Source organism: Entelurus aequoreus, linkage group LG04 (assembly GCF_033978785.1).
Source record: "Entelurus aequoreus isolate RoL-2023_Sb linkage group LG04, RoL_Eaeq_v1.1, whole genome shotgun sequence".
NCBI lineage: Eukaryota > Metazoa > Chordata > Actinopteri > Syngnathiformes > Syngnathidae > Entelurus > Entelurus aequoreus.
The window spans coordinates 90,234,219-90,260,021 of record NC_084734.1 but is presented as its reverse complement, the minus strand read 5'-3'; the positions used below and the strand labels follow the sequence as shown (position 1 = coordinate 90,260,021).

The 25,803-nt window shown below is 43.2% G+C and overlaps 1 protein-coding gene across 1 annotated transcript in view; it reads left to right on the top strand.

The window, feature by feature from the left end:
• LOC133649166 (amyloid beta precursor protein binding family B member 2) overlaps nucleotides 1-25,803 on the top strand; it is a 190,917-nt gene that overhangs the window by 107,170 nt on the left and 57,944 nt on the right. The window contains exon 9 of the mRNA XM_062045998.1: nucleotides 5,743-5,857. Coding sequence (XP_061901982.1) covers nucleotides 5,743-5,857 — 115 coding nt within the window. The remainder of the gene's footprint in view (nucleotides 1-5,742; nucleotides 5,858-25,803) is intronic.

Genomic DNA, 25,803 nt, shown 5'->3' with positions numbered 1-25,803 from the left:
TACTAATTAATAATAACAGTTTTGTTTTAAATGTCCATCCATCCATCCATTTTACAATATAATTACAACACTTTATGTACATATTTATATACAGATTTGAACAATAAGTTATTCACTGAAATATATTTATTAATTGTGGTTCTTACAAAAAATATATCTTATAAAATCTAAAAGCTAAAATGTCTCTTAAAGCTCTGCCCCTTTAATTAGTGCATACTAAATCATTTAACTTTAGCCTACTACTACATGCATATTATTTACCAGCAACATAAAGTGAAACAGGTGTCCTGCCACAGTCAGTAACAAATAAACAGAAAACAGTAGTGGTGGTAGATAGACACAGAGCTTCATCAAACATCTGATCCACTGAACAAAGAGCTCCAAAAATGTTGAACTTTAGACTGCCATCAGTTTTACTCCCTACACTTAACCATGTGTTTCCTACTGCCTGCACACTTTGCACCCTTTGTTATATACACATGTTGTGTTTCTAATAGAAATACATTTAATAAAGTCAAATACAAATAAGGCAACAAGAGAAGTATCCTACACTTCTCTTTTGTAAAGTAAATGTGAACAGCCTATATGGGCATCTACATCAACTATATGATTTGCCTGAGAAGCTGGACAGGACAAAAAAAAATATATATATATATATATATATATATATATATATATATATATTTTTTTTTTTTTAAATGTTTTTTAATTTGTGGCGGACGTAATTCTTTCGTGGCGGGCCGCCACAAATAAATGAATGTGTGGGAAACACTGCCTTCTAATTCAATGCATTTTTATGACTACAGTATTTTTGTAAGAGGGTTATTTGTGGCGGTCCGCCACGAAAGAATTACGTCCGCCACAAAAAAATAAAAAATTAAATTAAATTAAAATTATATATTTATTTATTTATTTATTTTATTTTATTTTTTTATTATTATTTTTTTTTTTGTCCTGTCCAGCTTCTCAGGCAAATCATATAGTTGATGTAGATGTAGATGTAGATGATCATATAGTAGATGTAGATGCCCATATAGGCTGTTCAGATTTACTTTACAAAAGAGAAGTGTAGGATACTTCTCTTGTTGCCTTATTTGTATTTGACCACTAGTGTTTTCTGTTTATTTGTTACTGACTGTGGCAGGACACCTCTGCCTCTGTTTCACTTTATGTTGCTGGTAAATAATATGCTTGTAGTAGTAGGCTAAAGTTAAATTATTTAGTATGCACTAATTAAAGGGGCAGAGCTTTAAGAGACATTTTAGCTGTTATATTTTATAAGATATATTTTTTGTAAGAACCACAATTAATAAATATATTTCAGTTAATAACTTATTGTTCAAATCTGTATATAAATATGTACATAAAGTGTTGTAATTATATTGTAAAATGGATGGATGGATGGACGTTTAAAACAAAACTGTTATTATTAATTAGTAAGTATACATTTTTTGAGCCTTTTTAGAGAAAATCAAATCATTGTAGTAAATTATGCAAATTACTCGATGATGTCATGGTGACCACGCCCATAGCCACGCCCCCACCACCACAGGTATCTTGGCAGTTTATGGGAAACACTGAACACAGTTACAAATATGCGCCACACTGTGAATCCACACCAAACAAGAATGACAAACACATTTCGGGAGAACATCCGCACCGTAACACAACATAAACACAACAGAACAAATACCCAGAACCCCTTGCAGCACTAACTCTTCCGGGACGCTACAATATACACCCCCCGCTAAAATATGGCAGTGCCTTGTTGGCATTTTTTTTTCATGAATTGAGTTGATTTATTTTGGAAAACCTTGTTACATTGTTTAATGCATCACAACAAAATGAGGCATAATAATGTGTTCATTCCACGACTGTATATATCGGTATCGGTTGATATCGGAATCGGTAATTAAGAGTTGGACAGTATCGGAATATCGGATATCGGCAAAAAAGCCATTATCGGACATCTCTAGTTGTAACAACCTGAAGTAAGTGTCTGTTTTGACGTAAATGACCAAATATGTTTTTTGGCCTTCAAAAGAGTCAAAAGTGTTCAAAGCAAAAAGAGAACACTCACATAGTGAAAAATGGCACAAATGGATAAATCAAAATTTTATGATCTAATTAATCTAGGGGTGTCCAAACTTTTTCCACTGAGGGCCACACACGGAAAAATGTAAGCATACGGGGGCCATTTTGATATTTTTCATTTTCAAACCATAACAAAATATATAGATTTTTTTTTTTTTTAACCCTTAGGGCTCCCGGGGCCAGTCAAGGGTCTCAGTCATTAAAATGTTAAAAATAAGTCAAATTATTATTATTATTTTTTACAGTATATCTCTACATCAACTTCAGGTTGATATCAAGTAAAAAAAACAAAAACAGGTTTTATGCCTTTTCTGTCAAAGACAACTTTGTTTTTTATAGTAAAACTGAAATAGGCAGTATTTAGTAATGAGAGCCCTAAAAGATCAATAATGCAGGACACCATTGATTTGAATTCTTTAATATTTTTGAGTAATCACAGTGAAAAGTGAAATAAAATCCCACTAAATATATTTGTGATCCAAAAGGTCTCTCACTCATAAAGTGATACATTTTTATTTATTTTTTTTTCACACTTAAATTACGAGATCAACTTCAGATATATCTGTCCATTTTACGTTTGAACTATTATTTTGTTTGTTTTATGCTCTTTTGTCAAATAAAACTTTGATGTTTTTATATGGCAACCACACAATATATGCAATATTTTTTCCACATAAAACATTTTAAAGTGACATTTTTTAAGTAATAATTCATTGTAACATAGATTTTTTTGTATTTTTCCTTTTTTTTTTCTCGAGCAATGGCAAAAAAAATAAAAATAAACAAAGACAAAAGAAGAAAAAAACAGCCTGCATGGCAGTTTTTTATCAACATTGCAACTTTTTCTCATTAGATTTCACCTCATTACACTTTTTTTAAATGTTTTTTTTAATTTTTGCAATACTATCAATTTTGCAATTTTTGCAGAATGTGCGGGGGGCCGGTAAATGATTAGCTGCGGGCCGCAAATGTCCCCCGGGCCGCACTTTGGACACCTCTGAATTAAAACAAAGCATTAACGTCAAAATGTTATGATGCAAAAAGCAATAGGAACACATTTCAGTGCAGTCATTATAGCACAAAGAAAGTGAAAAAAAAAATGGTGTGGAATTTCACCAGGACATGATTCTGATATTGGTGTGGAAGATGTAGGCTGAGCAAATGTGGAATATAAATGTGTCATTAATCCACATATTGGCAGTGGCACAGAGCTAAACGCACGCTAGGAGGAACATTTGATCTGAATATGCATTCCAGTCCCAGGACCCCACTCTGAGAAGTTCTACCTGCAGGCTGGGGAGGAGGCGGAGTCTACCACATGCACGTCTAATAACATATCGTCGGCGGTCACTCGAAACGAGTATGACTGTCCTCCCTATATGGAGGACGCCTGTGCGTGGAATCTTTTAATGTGGGGAGACTGGTGCACGGTCAGCCACCACACAGTCCTTGGCATTGAGCGGGCCAGGGTCCAGTGGCATGGAAACCAAGACGACTGGGGACCCGTCTTTGCTGCAGCCTTCATCCGCCTTCCCAGCCGTTGTGGTGCATTCCGCTGCCGCCATCTTCCGCCTGGTCCACCGTTGAGGCGGTTTTCACTATTCGCCCATAGCTGGGGTTATTTACCCATAGCTGGGACAGGGGTTGACTGGGCACCAGGGCATGTCCACACACCGGTGGGCCTGCATGCCCCGTCTCTGGGGCCCCCTGCTGCTCCGAGATCCCGTACAACTTAGCCTGGAACCGCGAGGTTCCAGTTACCGTGTGTGGCCACGAGGAGGCATGTACGAGTCTTGACAATGGAGAGGCTATGTACCGGCTGAGGAGGCTTATGCACTCGGCTCCTCTTTTCGCCCTCTGAGACAGAGGGCTAGCCGGCGGCACTAGCTGAAAGCAATGAGTATCAGGCAGAAGCAGCATGCAGCATAGCAAGCAAAAGCGGCATGCAGCATGCACTAACTACAGGTACTACTACTCCAAGGCTACTGCACTAGACGCATCACATCGCCCTGTGCGATGTTTTCTGCACACACACAGAAAACATATGAAACATATAACTAACAAGAAAAAAAAATCCTCTGAAGGATTTATTCATGCAAATATGTTGCATCCTCTAATCGCTCTTTTCAGCGGCCTATTTATTATCACTGCTTTTATTCTGCCATCTTTTTGGTTGAAATTCATTTTGGCCTTTGGAGATTTTGGTTTGACATATTTCTATATTTTTTACAAGGCGGCAGCTTCAGAGGGTGACCAGATGTTCTCTTTTCTCTGGTCACGTTTTGGAATTTTTAGAAAACACATCCAGGATTTCATCACTTCACTTGATCCACTTCATCATGGCTTGCATTTATTTTTCCCCAACACGTGTTTTGCATGGCGTGTGTGGACTTTAAAGACTGTTTTCCAGTCAGGGCAATCATTAAATGCAATGACTGGTCGCAATGTCAAACCAAAATGTTGGTTGAAAAACTTGAAAGTCAAAAATGTAGGACTTTGCAACAAACTACCTATAAGTCATTGACCATTGATTATAAAATGGTGTGTCTTTCATAGAAATAATGTGATGCAGTGTTTCCCACACATTCATTTATTTGTGGCAGCCTGCCACGAAAGAATTACATCCGCCACAAATAAAAAAATTAATTAAAAAAAATATATATATATATATATTTTTTTTTTTTTTTTTGTCCTGTCCAGCTTCTCAGGCAAATCATATAGTTGATGTAGATGTAGATGTAGATGATCATATAGTAGATGTAGATGTAGATGATCATATAGCAGATGTAGATGTAGATGATCATATAGTAGATGTAGATGTAGATGATCATATAGTAGATGTAGATGTAGATGATCATATAGTTGATGTAGATGTAGATGATCATATAGTAGATGTAGATGTAGATGATCATATAGTAGATGTAGATGATCATATAGTAGATGTAGATGTAGATGATCATATAGTTGATGTAGATGTAGATGATCATATAGTAGATGTAGATGTAGATGATCATATAGTAGATGTAGATGTAGATGATCATATAGTAGATGTAGATGCCCATATAGGCTGTTCACATTTACTTTACAAAAGAGAAGTGTAGGATACTTCTCTTGTTGCCTTATTTGTATTTGACTTTATTAAATGTATTTCTATTAGAAACACAACATGTGTATATAACAAAGGGTGCAAAGTGTGCAGGCAGTAGGAAACACATGGTTAAGTGTAGGGAGTAAAACTGATGGCAGTCTAAAGTTCAACATTTTTGGAGGGGCAGAGCTTTAAGAGACATTTTAGCTTTTATATTTTATAAGATATATTTTTTGTAAGAACCACAATTAATAAATATATTTCAGTGAATAACTTATTGTTGAAATCTGTATATAAATATGTACATAAAGTGTTGTAGTTATATTGTAAAATGGATGGATGGATGGACGTTTAAAACAAAACTGTTATTATTAATTAGTAAGTATACATTTTTTGAGCCTTTTAAGAGAAAATCATATCATTGTAGTAAATTATGCAAATTACTCGATGATGTCATGATGACCACGCCCCCACCGCCACAGGTATCTTGGCAGTTTATGGGAAACACTGAGATGTGAGCTGCTTCTTACGGTCTTTTTCTTCTTCTCCGTGTACTTCAGGGACTTTGCCTATGTGGCGAGGGACAAGAACACGCGGGTGCTGAAGTGTCACGTGTTCCGATGTGATACGCCTGCCGCAGCCATCGCCACCAGTCTCCACGAAATCTGCTCCAAGGTGGGCGCCATGAACACATTTAGGTCCGCACCACTGAGCTATACAGTGGAACCTCAATTTCATATGTTGTCAATATTCAGTGTTTTATCGTTCATAGTTAATATTGTAAATCCCACATTCTGGGTGTCTCATTTAGTAGAAAATGTTAAATTCCATTTTGTTTCTTAAGGACGGTCTGTCATAACGTTTTAGCATTCAATCAGACATTATTGTGACTTTTTGTATTAGTGTTCCTAAAAATAGGACCAAAACACACACATATTGTATAGCACATTGTCACAGTTTATATATGTTTGCGTGTGTGTGTGCGTGCGTATATTTATATTTTTATATATATATATATATATATATGTGTGTGTGTGTGTGTGTGTGTGTGTGTGTGTGTGTGTGTGTGTGTGTGTGTGTGTGTGTGTGTGTGTGTGTGTGTGTGTGAGACTTTGTTGCTTTGTCGTCGGCGTGAGATGAACCCTCCAAGCGTGTGAGATGATGTTGATGTGTGTGCTTAAGTGCTCTCCTGTGAGACACGACTCAGACTAACCACACACTTTGATTAATGGCACCTGCAATTAATCAAGAGTGTCTGGCATACAAAGTGAGGGCAGGGATCCAAACACACACAAACACACACACACACACACACACACACACACACACACCAGCGCGCTTGAAAGAGTGCGGGCGCTGCAGCAGAAGAGCGGCCAAGTGGAAAGCGAGAAACAGATTGCATCTTTTCACACGGTTGCATTCAGAATTCAAACAACGTGTCCAGTGAGCGATGTTGTGTTGTTTGTGTCGCTGCCATAATTGCTTGGCGTGGATTTAGCATCCAGGAACTTTTAATAGAATGATTCATTAGTGAGTAACATTTACAAGTTACAGAAATGGAAAATTAATCATGCCAAATTGTGTGTGGGACTTATGTTGTTTCTCAGAATAATCAGTCAGTTTTGCGTAACCTTTACAGTCTGTTTGAATTGTTTAACTAGGGAAAAAATAATTATTTCCTTTAATTATTTACATTCCAGTCACCCTTTATGCTTACTGTATTTTCCAGATCATAGGGCGCACTGGATTATAAGGCACATTGCTGATGAATGCTCTATTTCTGATCTTTTTTCATATATAAGGCGCATTAAAGGCCTACTGAAAGCCACTACTGCCGACCACGCAGTCTGATAGTTTATATATCAATGATGAAATCTTAACATTATAACACATGCCAATACGGCCGGGTTAACTTATAAAGTGACATTTTAAATTTGCCGCTAAACTTCCGGTTCGAAACGCCTCTGAGGATGACGTATGCGCGTGACGTAGACCGGGGAACACGGGTATGCCTTCCACATTGAAGCCAATACGAAAAAGCTCTGTTTTCATTTCATAATTCCACAGTATTCTGGACATCTGTGTTCGTGAATCTGTTTCAATCATGTTCATTGCATTATGGAGAAGGAAGCCGAGCAAGCAAAGAAGAAAGTTGTCGGTGCGAAATGGACGTATTTTTCGAACGTAGTCAGCAACACAACACAGCCGGCGCTTCTTTGTTTACATTCCCGAAAGATGCAGTCAAGATGGAAGAACTCGGATAACAGAGACTCTAACCAGGAGGACTTTTGACTTGGATACACAGACGCCTGTAGAGAACTGGGACAACACAGACTCTTACCAGGATTACTTTGATTTGGATGACAAAGGCGCAGACGTGCTACTGTGAGTATGCAGCTTTGGCTTCTAAACATTTGATCGCTTGACCGTATGTGCGCAACTTTTTTTTGCGTATGTACGTAACTTTTTAAAAATATATAAGCTTTATGAACCTTGGGTTAGGTGAACGGTCTTTTGGGCTGAGTGATTGTGTGTGTTGATCAGGTGTTTGAATTGTATTGGCGTGTTCTATGGAGCTAGGAGCTAGCAGAGGAGCTAGGAGCTAGCATAACAAACACGCAGGTGTTTTTATGCAGGATTAATTTGTGGCATATTAAATATAAGCCTGGTTGTGTTGTGGCTAATAGAGTATATATATGTCTTGTGTTTATTTACTGTTGTAGTCATTCCCAGCTGAATGTCAGGTCACCCCCGGCTCTCACAGCATCTTCCCTATCTGAATAGCTTCAACTCCCCACTAGTCCTTCACTTGCACTTTCCTCATCCACAAATCTTTCATCCTCGCTCAAATTAATGGGGAAATTGTCGCTTTCTCGGTCCAAATCTCTCTCACTTCATGCGGCCATCATTGTAAACAATAGGGAACTTTGTGTATATGTTCAACTGACTACGTCACGCTACTTCCGGTAGGTGCAAGCCTTTTTTTTAATCAGATACCAAAAGTTGCAATCTTTATCGTCGTTGTTCTCTACTAAATCCTTTCAGCAAAAATATGGCAATATCGCGAAATGATCAAGTATGACACATAGAATAGATCTGCTATCCCCGTTTAAATAAAAAAAAATGCATTCGAGTAGGCCTTTAATGCCTGCTTCACACCGACAGCACTTGCCGCGCTTTAAATCTGCGAGCAAAGCGCCGTCATTTTTGTCAATTTTTCCACGAATATCCCGATCTCCCAAGTAATGTTATGCTTTGATACGCTCTGATACGAATTAGTTGCCGCTTTGTTACCGTTCCTCACGATTTGATCCCACTTTGATAAGCTTTAAATCACGATTTGATATGTTTTATTACGCTTTATTGAACATTATTACGCTTTGATGCGATCCTGATGCTTTAAATCAGGCTCTGACACGATTATCAAGCTCTGTTACAACAAAAACAAACAAAACATGTGAAAAACTCAGTATACTGTTTTCCACACATTTTTATATTCATTTATTTTTTCACTTTCTCTTTTTTTTTTCGTTATATTATGTTTTATATCTTCATTTCTATTATTTTTGTCATCTTAATAAATATCTATCTTTTATTTATTATGCCAGTTGAAAATATTCAAAGGCATTTCTTTTAAATGTAACATATTGTCTTTATTATGAACATTTTCAGAAAGAAAAATGACCGACAGTATTGTCAAAGTGCAAAATAAAAAAGTCAATGATGCAAATGAGAATGAACTTGTAATCCCGCTGCACAGGAGATGATGGCACGGTGCAGTGGTGATGGCGGGGTGTTTATCCCTGCAGTGGTGATGTCGGGGTGTTTATCCCTGCAGTGGTGATGGCGGGGTGTTTATCCCTGCAGTGGTGATGGCGGGGTGTTTATCCCTGCAGTGGTGATGGCAGGGTGTTTATCCCTGCAGTGGTGATGTCGGGGTGTTTATCCCTGCAGTGGTGATGTCGGGGTGTTTATCCCTGCAGTGGTGATGTCGGGGTGTTTATCCCTGCAGTGGTGATGTCGGGGTGTTTATCCCTGCAGTGGTGATGGCGGGGTGTTTATCCCTGCAGTGGTGATGTCGGGGTGTTTATCCCTGCAGTGGTGATGTCGGGGTGTTTATCCCTGCAGTGGTGATGTCGGGGTGTTTATCCCTGCAGTGGTGATGGCGGGGTGTTTATCCCTGCAGTGGTGATGGCGGGGTGTTTATCCCTGCAGTGGTGATGGCAGGGTGTTTATCCCTGCAGTGGTGATGGTGGGGTGTTTATCCCTGCAGTGGTGATGGCGGGGTGTTTATCCCTGCAGTGGTGATGGCGGGGTGTTTATCCCTGCTGTGGTGATGGCGGGGTGTTTATCCCTGCAGTGGTGATGGCGGGGTGTTTATCCCTGCAGTGGTGATGGCGGGGTGTTTATCCCTGCAGTGGTGATGTCGGGGTGTTTATCCCTGCAGTGGTGATGTCGGGGTGTTTATCCCTGCAGTGGTGATGTCGGGGTGTTTATCCCTGCAGTGGTGATGGCGGGGTGTTTATCCCTGCAGTGGTGATGGCGGGGTGTTTATCCCTGCAGTGGTGATGGCGGGGTGTTTATCCCTGCAGTGGTGATGGCAGGGTGTTTATCCCTGCAGTGGTGATGTCGGGGTGTTTATCCCTGCAGTGGTGATGGCGGGGTGTTTATCCCTGCAGTGGTGATGGCGGGGTGTTTATCCCTGCAGTGGTGATGGCAGGGTGTTTATCCCTGCAGTGGTGATGTCGGGGTGTTTATCCCTGCAGTGGTGATGGCGGGGTGTTTATCCCTGCAGTGGTGATGGCGGGGTGTTTATCCCTGCAGTGGTGATGTCGGGGTGTTTATCCCTGCAGTGGTGATGTCGGGGTGTTTATCCCTGCAGTGGTGATGTCGGGGTGTTTATCCCTGCAGTGGTGATGGCGGGGTGTTTATCCCTGCAGTGGTGATGGCGGGGTGTTTATCCCTGCAGTGGTGATGGCAGGGTGTTTATCCCTGCAGTGGTGATGGTGGGGTGTTTATCCCTGCAGTGGTGATGGCGGGGTGTTTATCCCTGCAGTGGTGATGGCGGGGTGTTTATCCCTGCAGTGGTGATGGCGGGGTGTTTATCCCTGCAGTGGTGATGTCGGGGTGTTTATCCCTGCAGTGGTGATGGCGGGGTGTTTATCCCTGCAGTGGTGATGTCGGGGTGTTTATCCCTGCAGTGGTGATGTCGGGGTGTTTATCCCTGCAGTGGTGATGTCGGGGTGTTTATCCCTGCAGTGGTGATGGCGGGGTGTTTATCCCTGCAGTGGTGATGGCGGGGTGTTTATCCCTGCAGTGGTGATGGCAGGGTGTTTATCCCTGCAGTGGTGATGGTGGGGTGTTTATCCCTGCAGTGGTGATGGCGGGGTGTTTATCCCTGCAGTGGTGATGGCGGGGTGTTTATCCCTGCTGTGGTGATGGCGGGGTGTTTATCCCTGCAGTGGTGATGGCGGGGTGTTTATCCCTGCAGTGGTGATGGCGGGGTGTTTATCCCTGCAGTGGTGATGTCGGGGTGTTTATCCCTGCAGTGGTGATGTCGGGGTGTTTATCCCTGCAGTGGTGATGTCGGGGTGTTTATCCCTGCAGTGGTGATGGCGGGGTGTTTATCCCTGCAGTGGTGATGGCGGGGTGTTTATCCCTGCAGTGGTGATGGCGGGGTGTTTATCCCTGCAGTGGTGATGGCAGGGTGTTTATCCCTGCAGTGGTGATGTCGGGGTGTTTATCCCTGCAGTGGTGATGGCGGGGTGTTTATCCCTGCAGTGGTGATGGCGGGGTGTTTATCCCTGCAGTGGTGATGGCGGGGTGTTTATCCCTGCAGTGGTGATGGCGGGGTGTTTATCCCTGCAGTGGTGATGTCGGGGTGTTTATCCCTGCAGTGGTGATGGCGGGGTGTTTATCCCTGCAGTGGTGATGGCGGGGTGTTTATCCCTGCAGTGGTGATGTCGGGGTGTTTATCCCTGCAGTGGTGATGTCGGGGTGTTTATCCCTGCAGTGGTGATGGCGGGGTGTTTATCCCTGCAGTGGTGATGGCGGGGTGTTTATCCCTGCAGTGGTGATGTCGGGGTGTTTATCCCTGCAGTGGTGATGGCGGGGTGTTTATCCCTGCAGTGGTGATGTCGGGGTGTTTATCCCTGCAGTGGTGATGGCGGGGTGTTTATCCCTGCAGTGGTGATGGCGGGGTGTTTATCCCTGCAGTGGTGATGGCGGGGTGTTTATCCCTGCAGTGGTGATGGCGGGGTGTTTATCCCTGCAGTGGTGATGGTGGGGTGTTTATCCCTGCAGTGGTGATGGCGGGGTGTTTATCCCTGCAGTGGTGATGGCGGGGTGTTTATCCCTGCAGTGGTGATGGCGGGGTGTTTATCCCTGCAGTGGTGATGGTGGGGTGTTTATCCCTGCAGTGGTGATGGCGGGGTGTTTATCCCTGCAGTGGTGATGTCGGGGTGTTTATCCCTGCAGTGGTGATGTCGGGGTGTTTATCCCTGCAGTGGTGATGTCGGGGTGTTTATCCCTGCAGTGGTGATGGCGGGGTGTTTATCCCTGCAGTGGTGATGTCGGGGTGTTTATCCCTGCAGTGGTGATGTCGGGGTGTTTATCCCTGCAGTGGTGATGTCGGGGTGTTTATCCCTGCAGTGGTGATGGCGGGGTGTTTATCCCTGCAGTGGTGATGGCGGGGTGTTTATCCCTGCAGTGGTGATGGCAGGGTGTTTATCCCTGCAGTGGTGATGGTGGGGTGTTTATCCCTGCAGTGGTGATGGCGGGGTGTTTATCCCTGCAGTGGTGATGGCGGGGTGTTTATCCCTGCTGTGGTGATGGCGGGGTGTTTATCCCTGCAGTGGTGATGGCGGGGTGTTTATCCCTGCAGTGGTGATGGCGGGGTGTTTATCCCTGCAGTGGTGATGTCGGGGTGTTTATCCCTGCAGTGGTGATGTCGGGGTGTTTATCCCTGCAGTGGTGATGTCGGGGTGTTTATCCCTGCAGTGGTGATGGCGGGGTGTTTATCCCTGCAGTGGTGATGGCGGGGTGTTTATCCCTGCAGTGGTGATGGCGGGGTGTTTATCCCTGCAGTGGTGATGGCAGGGTGTTTATCCCTGCAGTGGTGATGTCGGGGTGTTTATCCCTGCAGTGGTGATGGCGGGGTGTTTATCCCTGCAGTGGTGATGGCGGGGTGTTTATCCCTGCAGTGGTGATGGCAGGGTGTTTATCCCTGCAGTGGTGATGTCGGGGTGTTTATCCCTGCAGTGGTGATGGCGGGGTGTTTATCCCTGCAGTGGTGATGGCGGGGTGTTTATCCCTGCAGTGGTGATGTCGGGGTGTTTATCCCTGCAGTGGTGATGTCGGGGTGTTTATCCCTGCAGTGGTGATGTCGGGGTGTTTATCCCTGCAGTGGTGATGGCGGGGTGTTTATCCCTGCAGTGGTGATGGCGGGGTGTTTATCCCTGCAGTGGTGATGGCAGGGTGTTTATCCCTGCAGTGGTGATGGTGGGGTGTTTATCCCTGCAGTGGTGATGGCGGGGTGTTTATCCCTGCAGTGGTGATGGCGGGGTGTTTATCCCTGCAGTGGTGATGGCGGGGTGTTTATCCCTGCAGTGGTGATGTCGGGGTGTTTATCCCTGCAGTGGTGATGGCGGGGTGTTTATCCCTGCAGTGGTGATGTCGGGGTGTTTATCCCTGCAGTGGTGATGTCGGGGTGTTTATCCCTGCAGTGGTGATGTCGGGGTGTTTATCCCTGCAGTGGTGATGGCGGGGTGTTTATCCCTGCAGTGGTGATGGCGGGGTGTTTATCCCTGCAGTGGTGATGGCAGGGTGTTTATCCCTGCAGTGGTGATGGTGGGGTGTTTATCCCTGCAGTGGTGATGGCGGGGTGTTTATCCCTGCAGTGGTGATGGCGGGGTGTTTATCCCTGCTGTGGTGATGGCGGGGTGTTTATCCCTGCAGTGGTGATGGCGGGGTGTTTATCCCTGCAGTGGTGATGGCGGGGTGTTTATCCCTGCAGTGGTGATGTCGGGGTGTTTATCCCTGCAGTGGTGATGTCGGGGTGTTTATCCCTGCAGTGGTGATGTCGGGGTGTTTATCCCTGCAGTGGTGATGGCGGGGTGTTTATCCCTGCAGTGGTGATGGCGGGGTGTTTATCCCTGCAGTGGTGATGGCGGGGTGTTTATCCCTGCAGTGGTGATGGCAGGGTGTTTATCCCTGCAGTGGTGATGTCGGGGTGTTTATCCCTGCAGTGGTGATGGCGGGGTGTTTATCCCTGCAGTGGTGATGGCGGGGTGTTTATCCCTGCAGTGGTGATGGCGGGGTGTTTATCCCTGCAGTGGTGATGGCGGGGTGTTTATCCCTGCAGTGGTGATGTCGGGGTGTTTATCCCTGCAGTGGTGATGGCGGGGTGTTTATCCCTGCAGTGGTGATGGCGGGGTGTTTATCCCTGCAGTGGTGATGTCGGGGTGTTTATCCCTGCAGTGGTGATGTCGGGGTGTTTATCCCTGCAGTGGTGATGGCGGGGTGTTTATCCCTGCAGTGGTGATGGCGGGGTGTTTATCCCTGCAGTGGTGATGTCGGGGTGTTTATCCCTGCAGTGGTGATGGCGGGGTGTTTATCCCTGCAGTGGTGATGTCGGGGTGTTTATCCCTGCAGTGGTGATGGCGGGGTGTTTATCCCTGCAGTGGTGATGGCGGGGTGTTTATCCCTGCAGTGGTGATGGCGGGGTGTTTATCCCTGCAGTGGTGATGGCGGGGTGTTTATCCCTGCAGTGGTGATGGTGGGGTGTTTATCCCTGCAGTGGTGATGGCGGGGTGTTTATCCCTGCAGTGGTGATGGCGGGGTGTTTATCCCTGCAGTGGTGATGGTGGGGTGTTTATCCCTGCAGTGGTGATGGCGGGGTGTTTATCCCTGCAGTGGTGATGGCGGGGTGTTTATCCCTGCAGTGGTGATGGCGGGGTGTTTATCCCTGCAGTGGTGATGGTGGGGTGTTTATCCCTGCAGTGGTGATGGCGGGGTGTTTATCCCTGCAGTGGTGATGGCGGGGTGTTTATCCCTGCAGTGGTGATGGCGGGGTGTTTATCCCTGCAGTGGTGATGGCAGGGTGTTTATCCCTGCAGTGGTGATGGCGGGGTGTTTATCCCTGCAGTGGTGATGGTGGGGTGTTTATCCCTGCAGTGGTGATGTCGGGGTGTTTATCCCTGCAGTGGTGATGGCGGGGTGTTTATCCCTGCAGTGGTGATGGCGGGGTGTTTATCCCTGCAGTGGTGATGGCGGGGTGTTTATCCCTGCAGTGGTGATGTCGGGGTGTTTATCCCTGCAGTGGTGATGGCGGGGTGTTTATCCCTGCAGTGGTGATGGCGGGGTGTTTATCCCTGCAGTGGTGATGGCGGGGTGTTTATCCCTGCAGTGGTGATGGCGGGGTGTTTATCCCTGCAGTGGTGATGGCGGGGTGTTTATCCCTGCAGTGGTGATGTCGGGGTGTTTATCCCTGCAGTGGTGATGGCGGGGTGTTTATCCCTGCAGTGGTGATGGCGGGGTGTTTATCCCTGCAGTGGTGATGGCAGGGTGTTTATCCCTGCAGTGGTGATGTCGGGGTGTTTATCCCTGCAGTGGTGATGTCGGGGTGTTTATCCCTGCAGTGGTGATGGCGGGGTGTTTATCCCTGCAGTGGTGATGGCAGGGTGTTTATCCCTGCAGTGGTGATGTCGGGGTGTTTATCCCTGCAGTGGAGATGGCGGGGTGTTTATCCCTGCAGTGGTGATGGCGGGGTGTTTATCCCTGCAGTGGTGATGGTGGGGTGTTTATCCCTGCAGTGGTGATGGCGGGGTGTTTATCCCTGCAGTGGTGATGGCAGGGTGTTTATCCCTGCAGTGGTGATGTCGGGGTGTTTATCCCTGCAGTGGTGATGGCGGGGTGTTTATCCCTGCAGTGGTGATGGCGGGGTGTTTATCCCTGCAGTGGTGATGGCAGGGTGTTTATCCCTGCAGTGGTGATGGCAGGGTGTTTATCCCTGCAGTGGTGATGTCGGGGTGTTTATCCCTGCAGTGGTGATGGCGGGGTGTTTATCCCTGCAGTGGTGATGGCAGGGTGTTTATCCCTGCAGTGGTGATGTCGGGGTGTTTATCCCTGCAGTGGTGATGGCGGGGTGTTTATCCCTGCAGTGGTGATGGCGGGGTGTTTATCCCTGCAGTGGTGATGGCGGGGTGTTTATCCCTGCAGTGGTGATGGCGGGGTGTTTATCCCTGCAGTGGTGATGGCGGGGTGTTTATCCCTGCAGTGGTGATGGCGGGGTGTTTATCCCTGCAGTGGTGATGGCGGGGTGTTTATCCCTGCAGTGGTGATGGCGGGGTGTTTATCCCTGCAGTGGTGATGTCGGGGTGTCACTGAGCTTTCCTACGCTTTTAGTCAAGTTTTGCTGAGCTTTGTCCTGCTTTTTCACGCTTTGATACGCTCTCTGCGCTTTATTCCATTCTTGACAGAGCGCATCATTTTTTTAAACCGTTTAAAAAATGTTGGCGAACTTGCCGCATGTCCCGCTTCACTACAAGCTTCCCCACCATCCATTAGGACCCTCACGATCCATTAGGACCCTCACCATCCATTAGGACCCTCACGCTTTAATCAGGCTTTGTTACGCCGCTTTGCATGCCGCTTTAAAGCGCCGTTGGTGTGAACCTAGCATAAAGACATCATTAATAGAACATACATAAGCCAATGATCCTAATGAATCACTGTATATGTTTCAGTCCCAACACTATTTAGTCACTAATATTTACATCTTGTGTTCACAGGTGTCACATTGGTCAGTGTTATTATCTACACTTTATTTACAGTATTAGCACATTACTTCAGTTCACATTAGCTTTCTCCGAGAGCCCTAACGTGAGCTTTCCTTGCACATTTATTTAACAAAATACCAAATGTAAACATTTCATTCTTTTCGCCAAAATAGGATATCAATTTATGAAAATAATTAAACATGTTTAGTATTGTTTACTCATATTTGAAAATAGGAAATAATAATAATGTGAGGACATATTGCATGAAACAAGTGTGAAAATATTGACCTTCAAGATTGTTACACCACTGACAATAGTTTCAACAGACTACATAAGAACTTAATATTACAAAATAGTATTATATGCACATTTATTTCAAATAAATTGTTCAAATATTATTCAAATAAATTGTTAACTGGAATCAATGATGCGACTCTTTGAATTTCTGTAATCTCATAATATATTTTCACGTGGCTTTTTATTTTCAGAAAAACCCATTTATATTTCGCAAAGCAATAATTGGTTAATATTTAAAACAAACATGCGTATTTCGCAAGCAAATATTTTTTAGCTTACCTCATTATTAACAACCCTGTCTGCAACTGAAGTGGGCGGATCTTTCCTCTCCATGTCCACGGCAGTTGTCCATGTAAACAAAGGATGAAGTCTGTAAGGTTTGCTCACTTTCGGTTGACATCAAGTCAAGTTCAAGTTTATTCCCAATACCATAGAACAATTACAATAGTAGTGAATATCATTTAAAGATATTGGTAAGTGAAATAGCTTTTGACAGGGGGTCCAGAGGACAGTTTATACATGGAATGATGAAAAATGGTAGCAAGCACTACAACAACAACAAAAAACAACAACAACGCTATATGATAAACATAAGATAATAGTACTAAAGCACGCATACATATACATTCATTGGACCATGCAAAACCCAACAGTAGTCAACCCCACATGAGGCATTAGAGATAGGTGCTTAATAGCTAAGTTTTCAGTTTCTTTTTGAAGTTGGAGAATGGATACTGCATCTTGAGGCTCTCATTAAGCTGGTTCCAAATCTTAGGTCCCCTGCATACAACACTTGGATCGGTACAAGCCAGTAGACCATGTTTACCTGATATCAGATCTAAGTTACAAGTGTTGTCCAAAAGTAGCAGCTAGTGAAAAGTTAGTTTTCCTTGCTTCAAGTTGTTTCATATGTTTTTGGCGTTTCGCATGTACTTCCAAAGCCTTGAAACCTGGTGATCCATAGTCAATATTATCATGACACCACGTGCACTAAACCTTTCCGGGACGATCGATCTTCCGAATAAAACCACCGAACAAAGTCGTAACTTCCTTCTTCCCAACAGTATCAGTGATTTCCCTTTCCATCCAGTCCCATCCAAACTTATTTTTGACATGTTTATCAATTTCTTTTACTCATAAAGCGTCCTTTCTCTCGAGAACCGACATTGTTTACATATGGAAAATGGCGGTAATAACCATTATGAATGATGACGTTATTAAAGGCCTACTGAAAGCCACTACTACGCAGTCTGATAGTTTATATATCAATGATGACATCTTAACATTGCAACACATGCCAATACGGCCGGGTTAACTTATAAAGTGACATTTTACATTTCCCGCCACACTTCCGCTTGAAAAAGTCCTTTGGATATGATTTATGCGCGTGACGTCACAAAATCCACGGAAGTGGTTGGACCCCATCGACCCGATACAAAAACCTCTTGTTTTCTTCGACAAAATTCCACAGTATTGTGGACATCTGTGTTGGTGAATCTTTTGCAATTTGTTTAATGAACAATGGAGGCTGCAAAGAAGAACGTTGTAGGTGGGATGGATCGGTGTATTAGCGGCTAAGTACAATACTTACAGCAACACAACAAGGACTACTTACTACGCCTAGCCGATGCTTGCCGCCAAACCCACGGATGAAGTCCTTCGTCGCGCCGTTTATCGCTGGAACGCAGGTGAGCACGGGTGTTGATGAGCAGATGAGGGCTGGCTGGCGTAGGTGGAGCGCTAATGTATTTATCATAGTTCTGTGAGGTCCAGTTGCTAAGTTGTGAATGCATACTGTGATGTCTGCTAAGTTGTGAATGCATACTGTGATGTCTGCTAAATTGTGAATGCATACTGTGATGTCTGCTAAGTTGTGAATGCTTTCTGTGATGTCTGCTAAGTTGTGAATGCATACTGTGATGTCTGCTAAGTTGTGAATGCATACTGTGATGTCTGCTAAGTTGTGAATGCATACTGTGATGTCTGCTAAGTTGTGAATGCATACTGTGATGTCTGCTAAGTTGTGAATGCTTTCTGTGATGTCTGCTAAGTTGTGAATGCATACTGTGATGTCTGCTAAGTTGTGAATGCATACTGTGATGTCTGCTAAATTGTGAATGCATACTGTGATGTCTGCTAAGTTGTGAATGCTTTCTGTGATGTCTGCTAAGTTGTGAATGCATACTGTGATGTCTGCTAAGTTGTGAATGCATACTGTGATGTCTGCTAATTGTGAATGCATACTGTGATGTCTGCTAAGTTGTGAATGCTTTCTGTGATGTCTGCTAAGTTGTGAATGCATACTGTGATGTCTGCTAAGTTGTGAATGCATACTGTGATGTCTGCTAAGTTGTGAATGCATACTGTGATGTCTGCTAAGTTGTGAATGCATACTGTGATGTCTGCTAAGTTGTGAATGCATACTGTGATGTCTGCTAAGTTGTGAATGCTTTCTGTGATGTCTGCTAAGTTGTGAATGCATACTGTGATGTCTGCTAAGTTGTGAATGCTTTCTGTGATGTCTGCTAAGTTGTGAATGCATACTGTGATGTCTGCTAAGTTGTGAATGCTTTCTGTGATGTCTGCTAAGTTGTGAATGCATACTGTGATGTCTGCTAAGTTGTGAATGCATACTGTGATGTCTGCTAAGTTGTGAATGCATACTGTGATGTCTGCTAAGTTGTGAATGCATACTGTGATGTCTGCTAAGTTGTGAATGCTTTCTGTGATGTCTGCTAAGTTGTGAATGCATACTGTGATGTCTGCTAAGTTGTGAATGCATACTGTGATGTCTGCTAAGTTGTGAATGCTTTCTGTGATGTCTGCTAAGTTGTGAATGCATACTGTGATGTCTGCTAAGTTGTGAATGCATACTGTGATGTCTGCTAAGTTGTGAATGCTTTCTGTGATGTCTGCTAAGTTGTGAATGCATACTGTGATGTCTGCTAAGTTGTGAATGCATACTGTGATGTCTGCTAAGTTGTGAATGCTTTCTGTGATGTCTGCTAAGTTGTGAATGCATACTGTGATGTCTGCTAAGTTGTGAATGCATACTGTGATGTCTGCTAAGTTGTGAATGCTTTCTGTGATGTCTGCTAAGTTGTGAATGCATACTGTGATGTCTGCTAAGTTGTGAATGCTTTCTGTGATGTCTGCTAAGTTGTGAATGCATACTGTGATGTCTGCTAAGTTGTGAATGCTTTCTGTGATGTCTGCTAAGTTGTGAATGCATACTGTGATGTCTGCTAAGTTGTGAATGCTTTCTGTGATGTCTGCTAAGTTGTGAATGCTTTCTGTGATGTCTGCTAAGTTGTGAATGCATACTGTGATGTCTGCTAAGTTGTGAATGCATACTGTGATGTCTGCTAAGTTGTGAATGCATACTGTGATGTCTGCTAAGTTGTGAATGCTTTCTGTGATGTCTGCTAAGTTGTGAATGCATACTGTGATGTCTGCTAAATTGTGAATGCATACTGTGATGTCTGCTAAGTTGTGAATGCTTTCTGTGATGTCTGCTAAGTTGTGAATGCATACTGTGATGTCTGCTAAGTTGTGAATGCATACTGTGATGTCTGCTAAGTTGTGAATGCATACTGTGATGTCTGCTAAGTTGTGAATGCATACTGTGATGTCTGCTAAGTTGTGAATGCTTTCTGTGATGTCTGCTAAGTTGTGAATGCATACTGTGATGTCTGCTAAGTTGTGAATGCTTTCTGTGATGTCTGCTAAGTTGTGAATGCATACTGTGATGTCTGCTAAGTTGTGAATGCTTTCTGTGATGTCTGCTAAGTTGTGAATGCATACTGTGATGTCTGCTAAGTTGTGAATGCATACTGTGATGTCTGCTAAGTTGTGAATGCATACTGTGATGTCTGCTAAGTTGTGAATGCATACTGTGATGTCTGCTAAGTTGTGAATGCTTTCTGTGATGTCTGCTAAGTTGTGAATGCATACTGTGATGTCTGCTAAGTTGTGAATGCATACTGTGATGTCTGCTAAGTTGTGAATGCTTTCTGTGATGTCTGCTAAGTTGTGAATGCATACTGTGATGTCTGCTAAGTTGTGAATGCATACTGTGATGTCTGCTAAGTTGTGAATGCTTTCTGTGATGTCTGCTAAGTTGTGAATGCATACTGTGATGTCTGCTAAGTTGTGAATGCATACTGTGATGTCTGCTAAGTTGTGAATGCTTTCTGTGATGTCTGCTAAGTTGTGAATGCATACTGTGATGTCTGCTAAGTTGTGAATGCATACTGTGATGTCTGCTAAGTTGTGAATGCTTTCTGTGATGTCTGCTAAGTTGTGAATGCATACTGTGATGTCTGCTAAGTTGTGAATGCTTTCTGTGATGTCTGCTAAGTTGTGAATGCATACTGTGATGTCTGCTAAGTTGTGAATGCATACTGTGATGTCTGCTAAGTTGTGAATGCATACTGTGATGTCTGCTAAGTTGTGAATGCTTTCTGTGATGTCTGCTAAGTTGTGAATGCTTTCTGTGATGTCTGCTAAGTTGTGAATGCATACTGTGATGTCTGCTAAGTTGTGAATGCTTTCTGTGATGTCTGCTAAGTTGTGAATGCATACTGTGATGTCTGCTAAGTTGTGAATGCATACTGTGATGTCTGCTAAGTTGTGAATGCATACTGTGATGTCTGCTAAGTTGTGAATGCATACTGTGATGTCTGCTAAGTTGTGAATGCTTTCTGTGATGTCTGCTAAGTTGTGAATACATACTGTGATGTCTGCTAAGTTGTGAATGCTTTCTGTGATGTCTGCTAAGTTGTGAATGCATACTGTGATGTCTGCTAAGTTGTGAATGCTTTCTGTGATGTCTGCTAAGTTGTGAATGCATACTGTGATGTCTGCTAAGTTGTGAATGCATACTGTGATGTCTGCTAAGTTGTGAATGCATACTGTGATGTCTGCTAAGTTGTGAATGCATACTGTGATGTCTGCTAAGTTGTGAATGCTTTCTGTGATGTCTGCTAAGTTGTGAATGCATACTGTGATGTCTGCTAAGTTGTGAATGCATACTGTGATGTCTGCTAAGTTGTGAATGCATACTGTGATGTCTGCTAAGTTGTGAATGCTTACTGTGATGTCTGCTAAGTTGTGAATGCATACTGTGATGTCTGCTAAGTTGTGAATGCTTTCTGTGATGTCTGCTAAGTTGTGAATGCATACTGTGATGTCTGCTAAGTTGTGAATGCTTTCTGTGATGTCTGCTAAGTTGTGAATGCATACTGTGATGTCTGCTAAGTTGTGAATGCATTCTGTGATGTCTGCTAAGTTGTGAATGCTTTCTGTGATGTCTGCTAAGTTGTGAATGCATACTGTGATGTCTGCTAAGTTGTGAATGCATACTGTGATGTCTGCTAAGTTGTGAATGCATACTGTGATGTCTGCTAAGTTGTGAATGCATACTGTGATGTCTGCTAAGTTGTGAATGCATACTGTGATGTCTGCTAAGTTGTGAATGCTTTCTGTGATGTCTGCTAAGTTGTGAATGCTTTCTGTGATGTCTGCTAAGTTGTGAATGCATACTGTGATGTCTGCTAAGTTGTGAATGCTTTCTGTGATGTCTGCTAAGTTGTGAATGCATACTGTGATGTCTGCTAAGTTGTGAATGCATACTGTGATGTCTGCTAAGTTGTGAATGCATACTGTGATGTCTGCTAAGTTGTGAATGCATACTGTGATGTCTGCTAAGTTGTGAATGCATACTGTGATGTCTGCTAAGTTGTGAATGCTTTCTGTGATGTCTGCTAAGTTGTGAATGCATACTGTGATGTCTGCTAAGTTGTGAATGCATACTGTGATGTCTGCTAAGTTGTGAATGCATACTGTGATGTCTGCTAAGTTGTGAATGCATACTGTGATGTCTGCTAAGTTGTGAATGCTTTCTGTGATGTCTGCTAAGTTGTGAATGCATACTGTGATGTCTGCTAAGTTGTGAATGCATACTGTGATGTCTGCTAAGTTGTGAATGCATACTGTGATGTCTGCTAAGTTGTGAATGCATACTGTGATGTCTGCTAAGTTGTGAATGCATACTGTGATGTCTGCTAAGTTGTGAATGCATACTGTGATGTCTGCTAAGTTGTGAATGCATACTGTGATGTCTGCTAAGTTGTGAATGCATACTGTGATGTCTGCTAAGTTGTGAATGCTTTCTGTGATGTCTGCTAAGTTGTGAATGCATACTGTGATGTCTGCTAAGTTGTGAATGCTTTCTGTGATGTCTGCTAAGTTGTGAATGCATACTGTGATGTCTGCTAAGTTGTGAATGCATACTGTGATGTCTGCTAAGTTGTGAATGCTTTCTGTGATGTCTGCTAAGTTGTGAATGCATACTGTGATGTCTGCTAAGTTGTGAATGCATACTGTGATGTCTGCTAAGTTGTGAATGCATACTGTGATGTCTGCTAAGTTGTGAATGCTTTCTGTGATGTCTGCTAAGTTGTGAATGCATACTGTGATGTCTGCTAAGTTGTGAATGCTTTCTGTGATGTCTGCTAAGTTGTGAATGCATTCTGTGATGTCTGCTAAGTTGTGAATGCATACTGTGATGTCTGCTAAGTTGTGAATGCTTTCTGTGATGTCTGCTAAGTTGTGAATGCTTTCTGTGATGTCTGCTAAGTTGTGAATGCATACTGTGATGTCTGCTAAGTTGTGAATGCATACTGTGATGTCTGCTAAGTTGTGAATGCATACTGTGATGTCTGCTAAGTTGTGAATGCTTTCTGTGATGTCTGCTAAGTTGTGAATGCATACTGTGATGTCTGCTAAGTTGTGAATGCATACTGTGATGTCTGCTAAGTTGTGAATGCTTTCTGTGATGTCTGCTAAGTTGTGAATGCATACTGTGATGTCTGCTAAGTTGTGAATGCTTTCTGTGATGTCTGCTAAGTTGTGAATGCATACTGTGATGTCTGCTAAGTTGTGAATGCATACTGTGATGTCTGCTAAGTTGTGAATGCATACTGTGATGTCTGCTAAGTTGTGAATGCATACTGTGATGTCTGCTAAGTTGTGAATGCATACTGTGATGTCTGCTAAGTTGTGAATGCTTTCTGTGATGTCTGCTAAGTTGTGAATGCATTCTGTGATGTCTGCTAAGTTGTGAATGCATACTGTGATGTCTGCTAAGTTGTGAATGCATACTGTGATGTCTGCTAAGTTGTGAATGCTTTCTGTGATGTCTGCTAAGTTGTGAATGCATACTGTGATGTCTGCTAAGTTGTGAATGCATACTGTGATGTCTGCTAAGTTGTGAATGCATACTGTGATGTCTGCTAAGTTGTGAATGCTTTCTGTGATGTCTGCTAAGTTGTGAATGCATACTGTGATGTCTGCTAAGTTGTGAATGCATACTGTGATGTCTGCTAAGTTGTGAATGCTTTCTGTGATGTCTGCTAAGTTGTGAATGCATACTGTGATGTCTGCTAAGTTGTGAATGCTTACTGTGATGTCTGCTAAGTTGTGAATGCATACTGTGATGTCTGCTAAGTTGTGAATGCTTTCTGTGATGTCTGCTAAGTTGTGAATGCATACTGTGATGTCTGCTAAGTTGTGAATGCTTTCTGTGATGTCTGCTAAGTTGTGAATGCTTTCTGTGATGTCTGCTAAGTTGTGAATGCATACTGTGATGTCTGCTAAGTTGTGAATGCTTTCTGTGATGTCTGCTAAGTTGTGAATGCTTTCTGTGATGTCTGCTAAGTTGTGAATGCATACTGTGATGTCTGCTAAGTTGTGAATGCATACTGTGATGTCTGCTAAGTTGTGAATGCTTACTGTGATGTCTGCTAAGTTGTGAATGCATACTGTGATGTCTGCTAAGTTGTGAATGCTTTCTGTGATGTCTGCTAAGTTGTGAATGCATACTGTGATGTCTGCTAAGTTGTGAATGCTTTCTGTGATGTCTGCTAAGTTGTGAATGCTTTCTGTGATGTCTGCTAAGTTGTGAATGCATACTGTGATGTCTGCTAAGTTGTGAATGCTTTCTGTGATGTCTGCTAAGTTGTGAATGCATACTGTGATGTCTGCTAAGTTGTGAATGCATACTGTGATGTCTGCTAAGTTGTGAATGCATACTGTGATGTCTGCTAAGTTGTGAATGCATACTGTGATGTCTGCTAAGTTGTGAATGCATACTGTGATGTCTGCTAAGTTGTGAATGCATACTGTGATGTCTGCTAAGTTGTGAATGCTTTCTGTGATGTCTGCTAAGTTGTGAATGCATACTGTGATTGTCTGCTAAGTTGTGAATGCTTTCTGTGATGTCTGCTAAGTTGTGAATGCATACTGTGATGTCTGCTAAGTTGTGAATGCTTTCTGTGATGTCTGCTAAGTTGTGAATGCATACTGTGATGTCTGCTAAGTTGTGAATGCATACTGTGATGTCTGCTAAGTTGTGAATGCATACTGTGATGTCTGCTAAGTTGTGAATGCATACTGTGATGTCTGCTAAGTTGTGAATGCATACTGTGATGTCTGCTAAGTTGTGAATGCATACTGTGATGTCTGCTAAGTTGTGAATGCTTACTGTGATGTCTGCTAAGTTGTGAATGCATACTGTGATGTCTGCTAAGTTGTGAATGCTTTCTGTGATGTCTGCTAAGTTGTGAATGCATACTGTGATGTCTGCTAAGTTGTGAATGCATACTGTGATGTCTGCTAAGTTGTGAATGCATACTGTGATGTCTGCTAAGTTGTGAATGCTTTCTGTGATGTCTGCTAAGTTGTGAATGCATACTGTGATGTCTGCTAAGTTGTGAATGCATACTGTGATGTCTGCTAAGTTGTGAATGCATACTGTGATGTCTGCTAAGTTGTGAATGCTTTCTGTGATGTCTGCTAAGTTGTGAATGCATACTGTGATGTCTGCTAAGTTGTGAATGCATACTGTGATGTCTGCTAAGTTGTGAATGCATACTGTGATGTCTGCTAAGTTGTGAATGCATACTGTGATGTCTGCTAAGTTGTGAATGCATACTGTGATGTCTGCTAAGTTGTGAATGCATACTGTGATGTCTGCTAAGTTGTGAATGCTTTCTGTGATGTCTGCTAAGTTGTGAATGCATACTGTGATGTCTGCTAAGTTGTGAATGCTTTCTGTGATGTCTGCTAAGTTGTGAATGCATACTGTGATGTCTGCTAAGTTGTGAATGCATACTGTGATGTCTGCTAAGTTGTGAATGCTTTCTGTGATGTCTGCTAAGTTGTGAATGCATACTGTGATGTCTGCTAAGTTGTGAATGCATACTGTGATGTCTGCTAAGTTGTGAATGCATACTGTGATGTCTGCTAAGTTGTGAATGCTTTCTGTGATGTCTGCTAAGTTGTGAATGCATACTGTGATGTCTGCTAAGTTGTGAATGCATACTGTGATGTCTGCTAAGTTGTGAATGCTTTCTGTGATGCCTGCTAAGTTGTGAATGCTTTCTGTGATGTCTGCTAAGTTGTGAATGCATACTGTGATGTCTGCTAAGTTGTGAATGCATACTGTGATGTCTGCTAAGTTGTGAATGCATACTGTGATGTCTG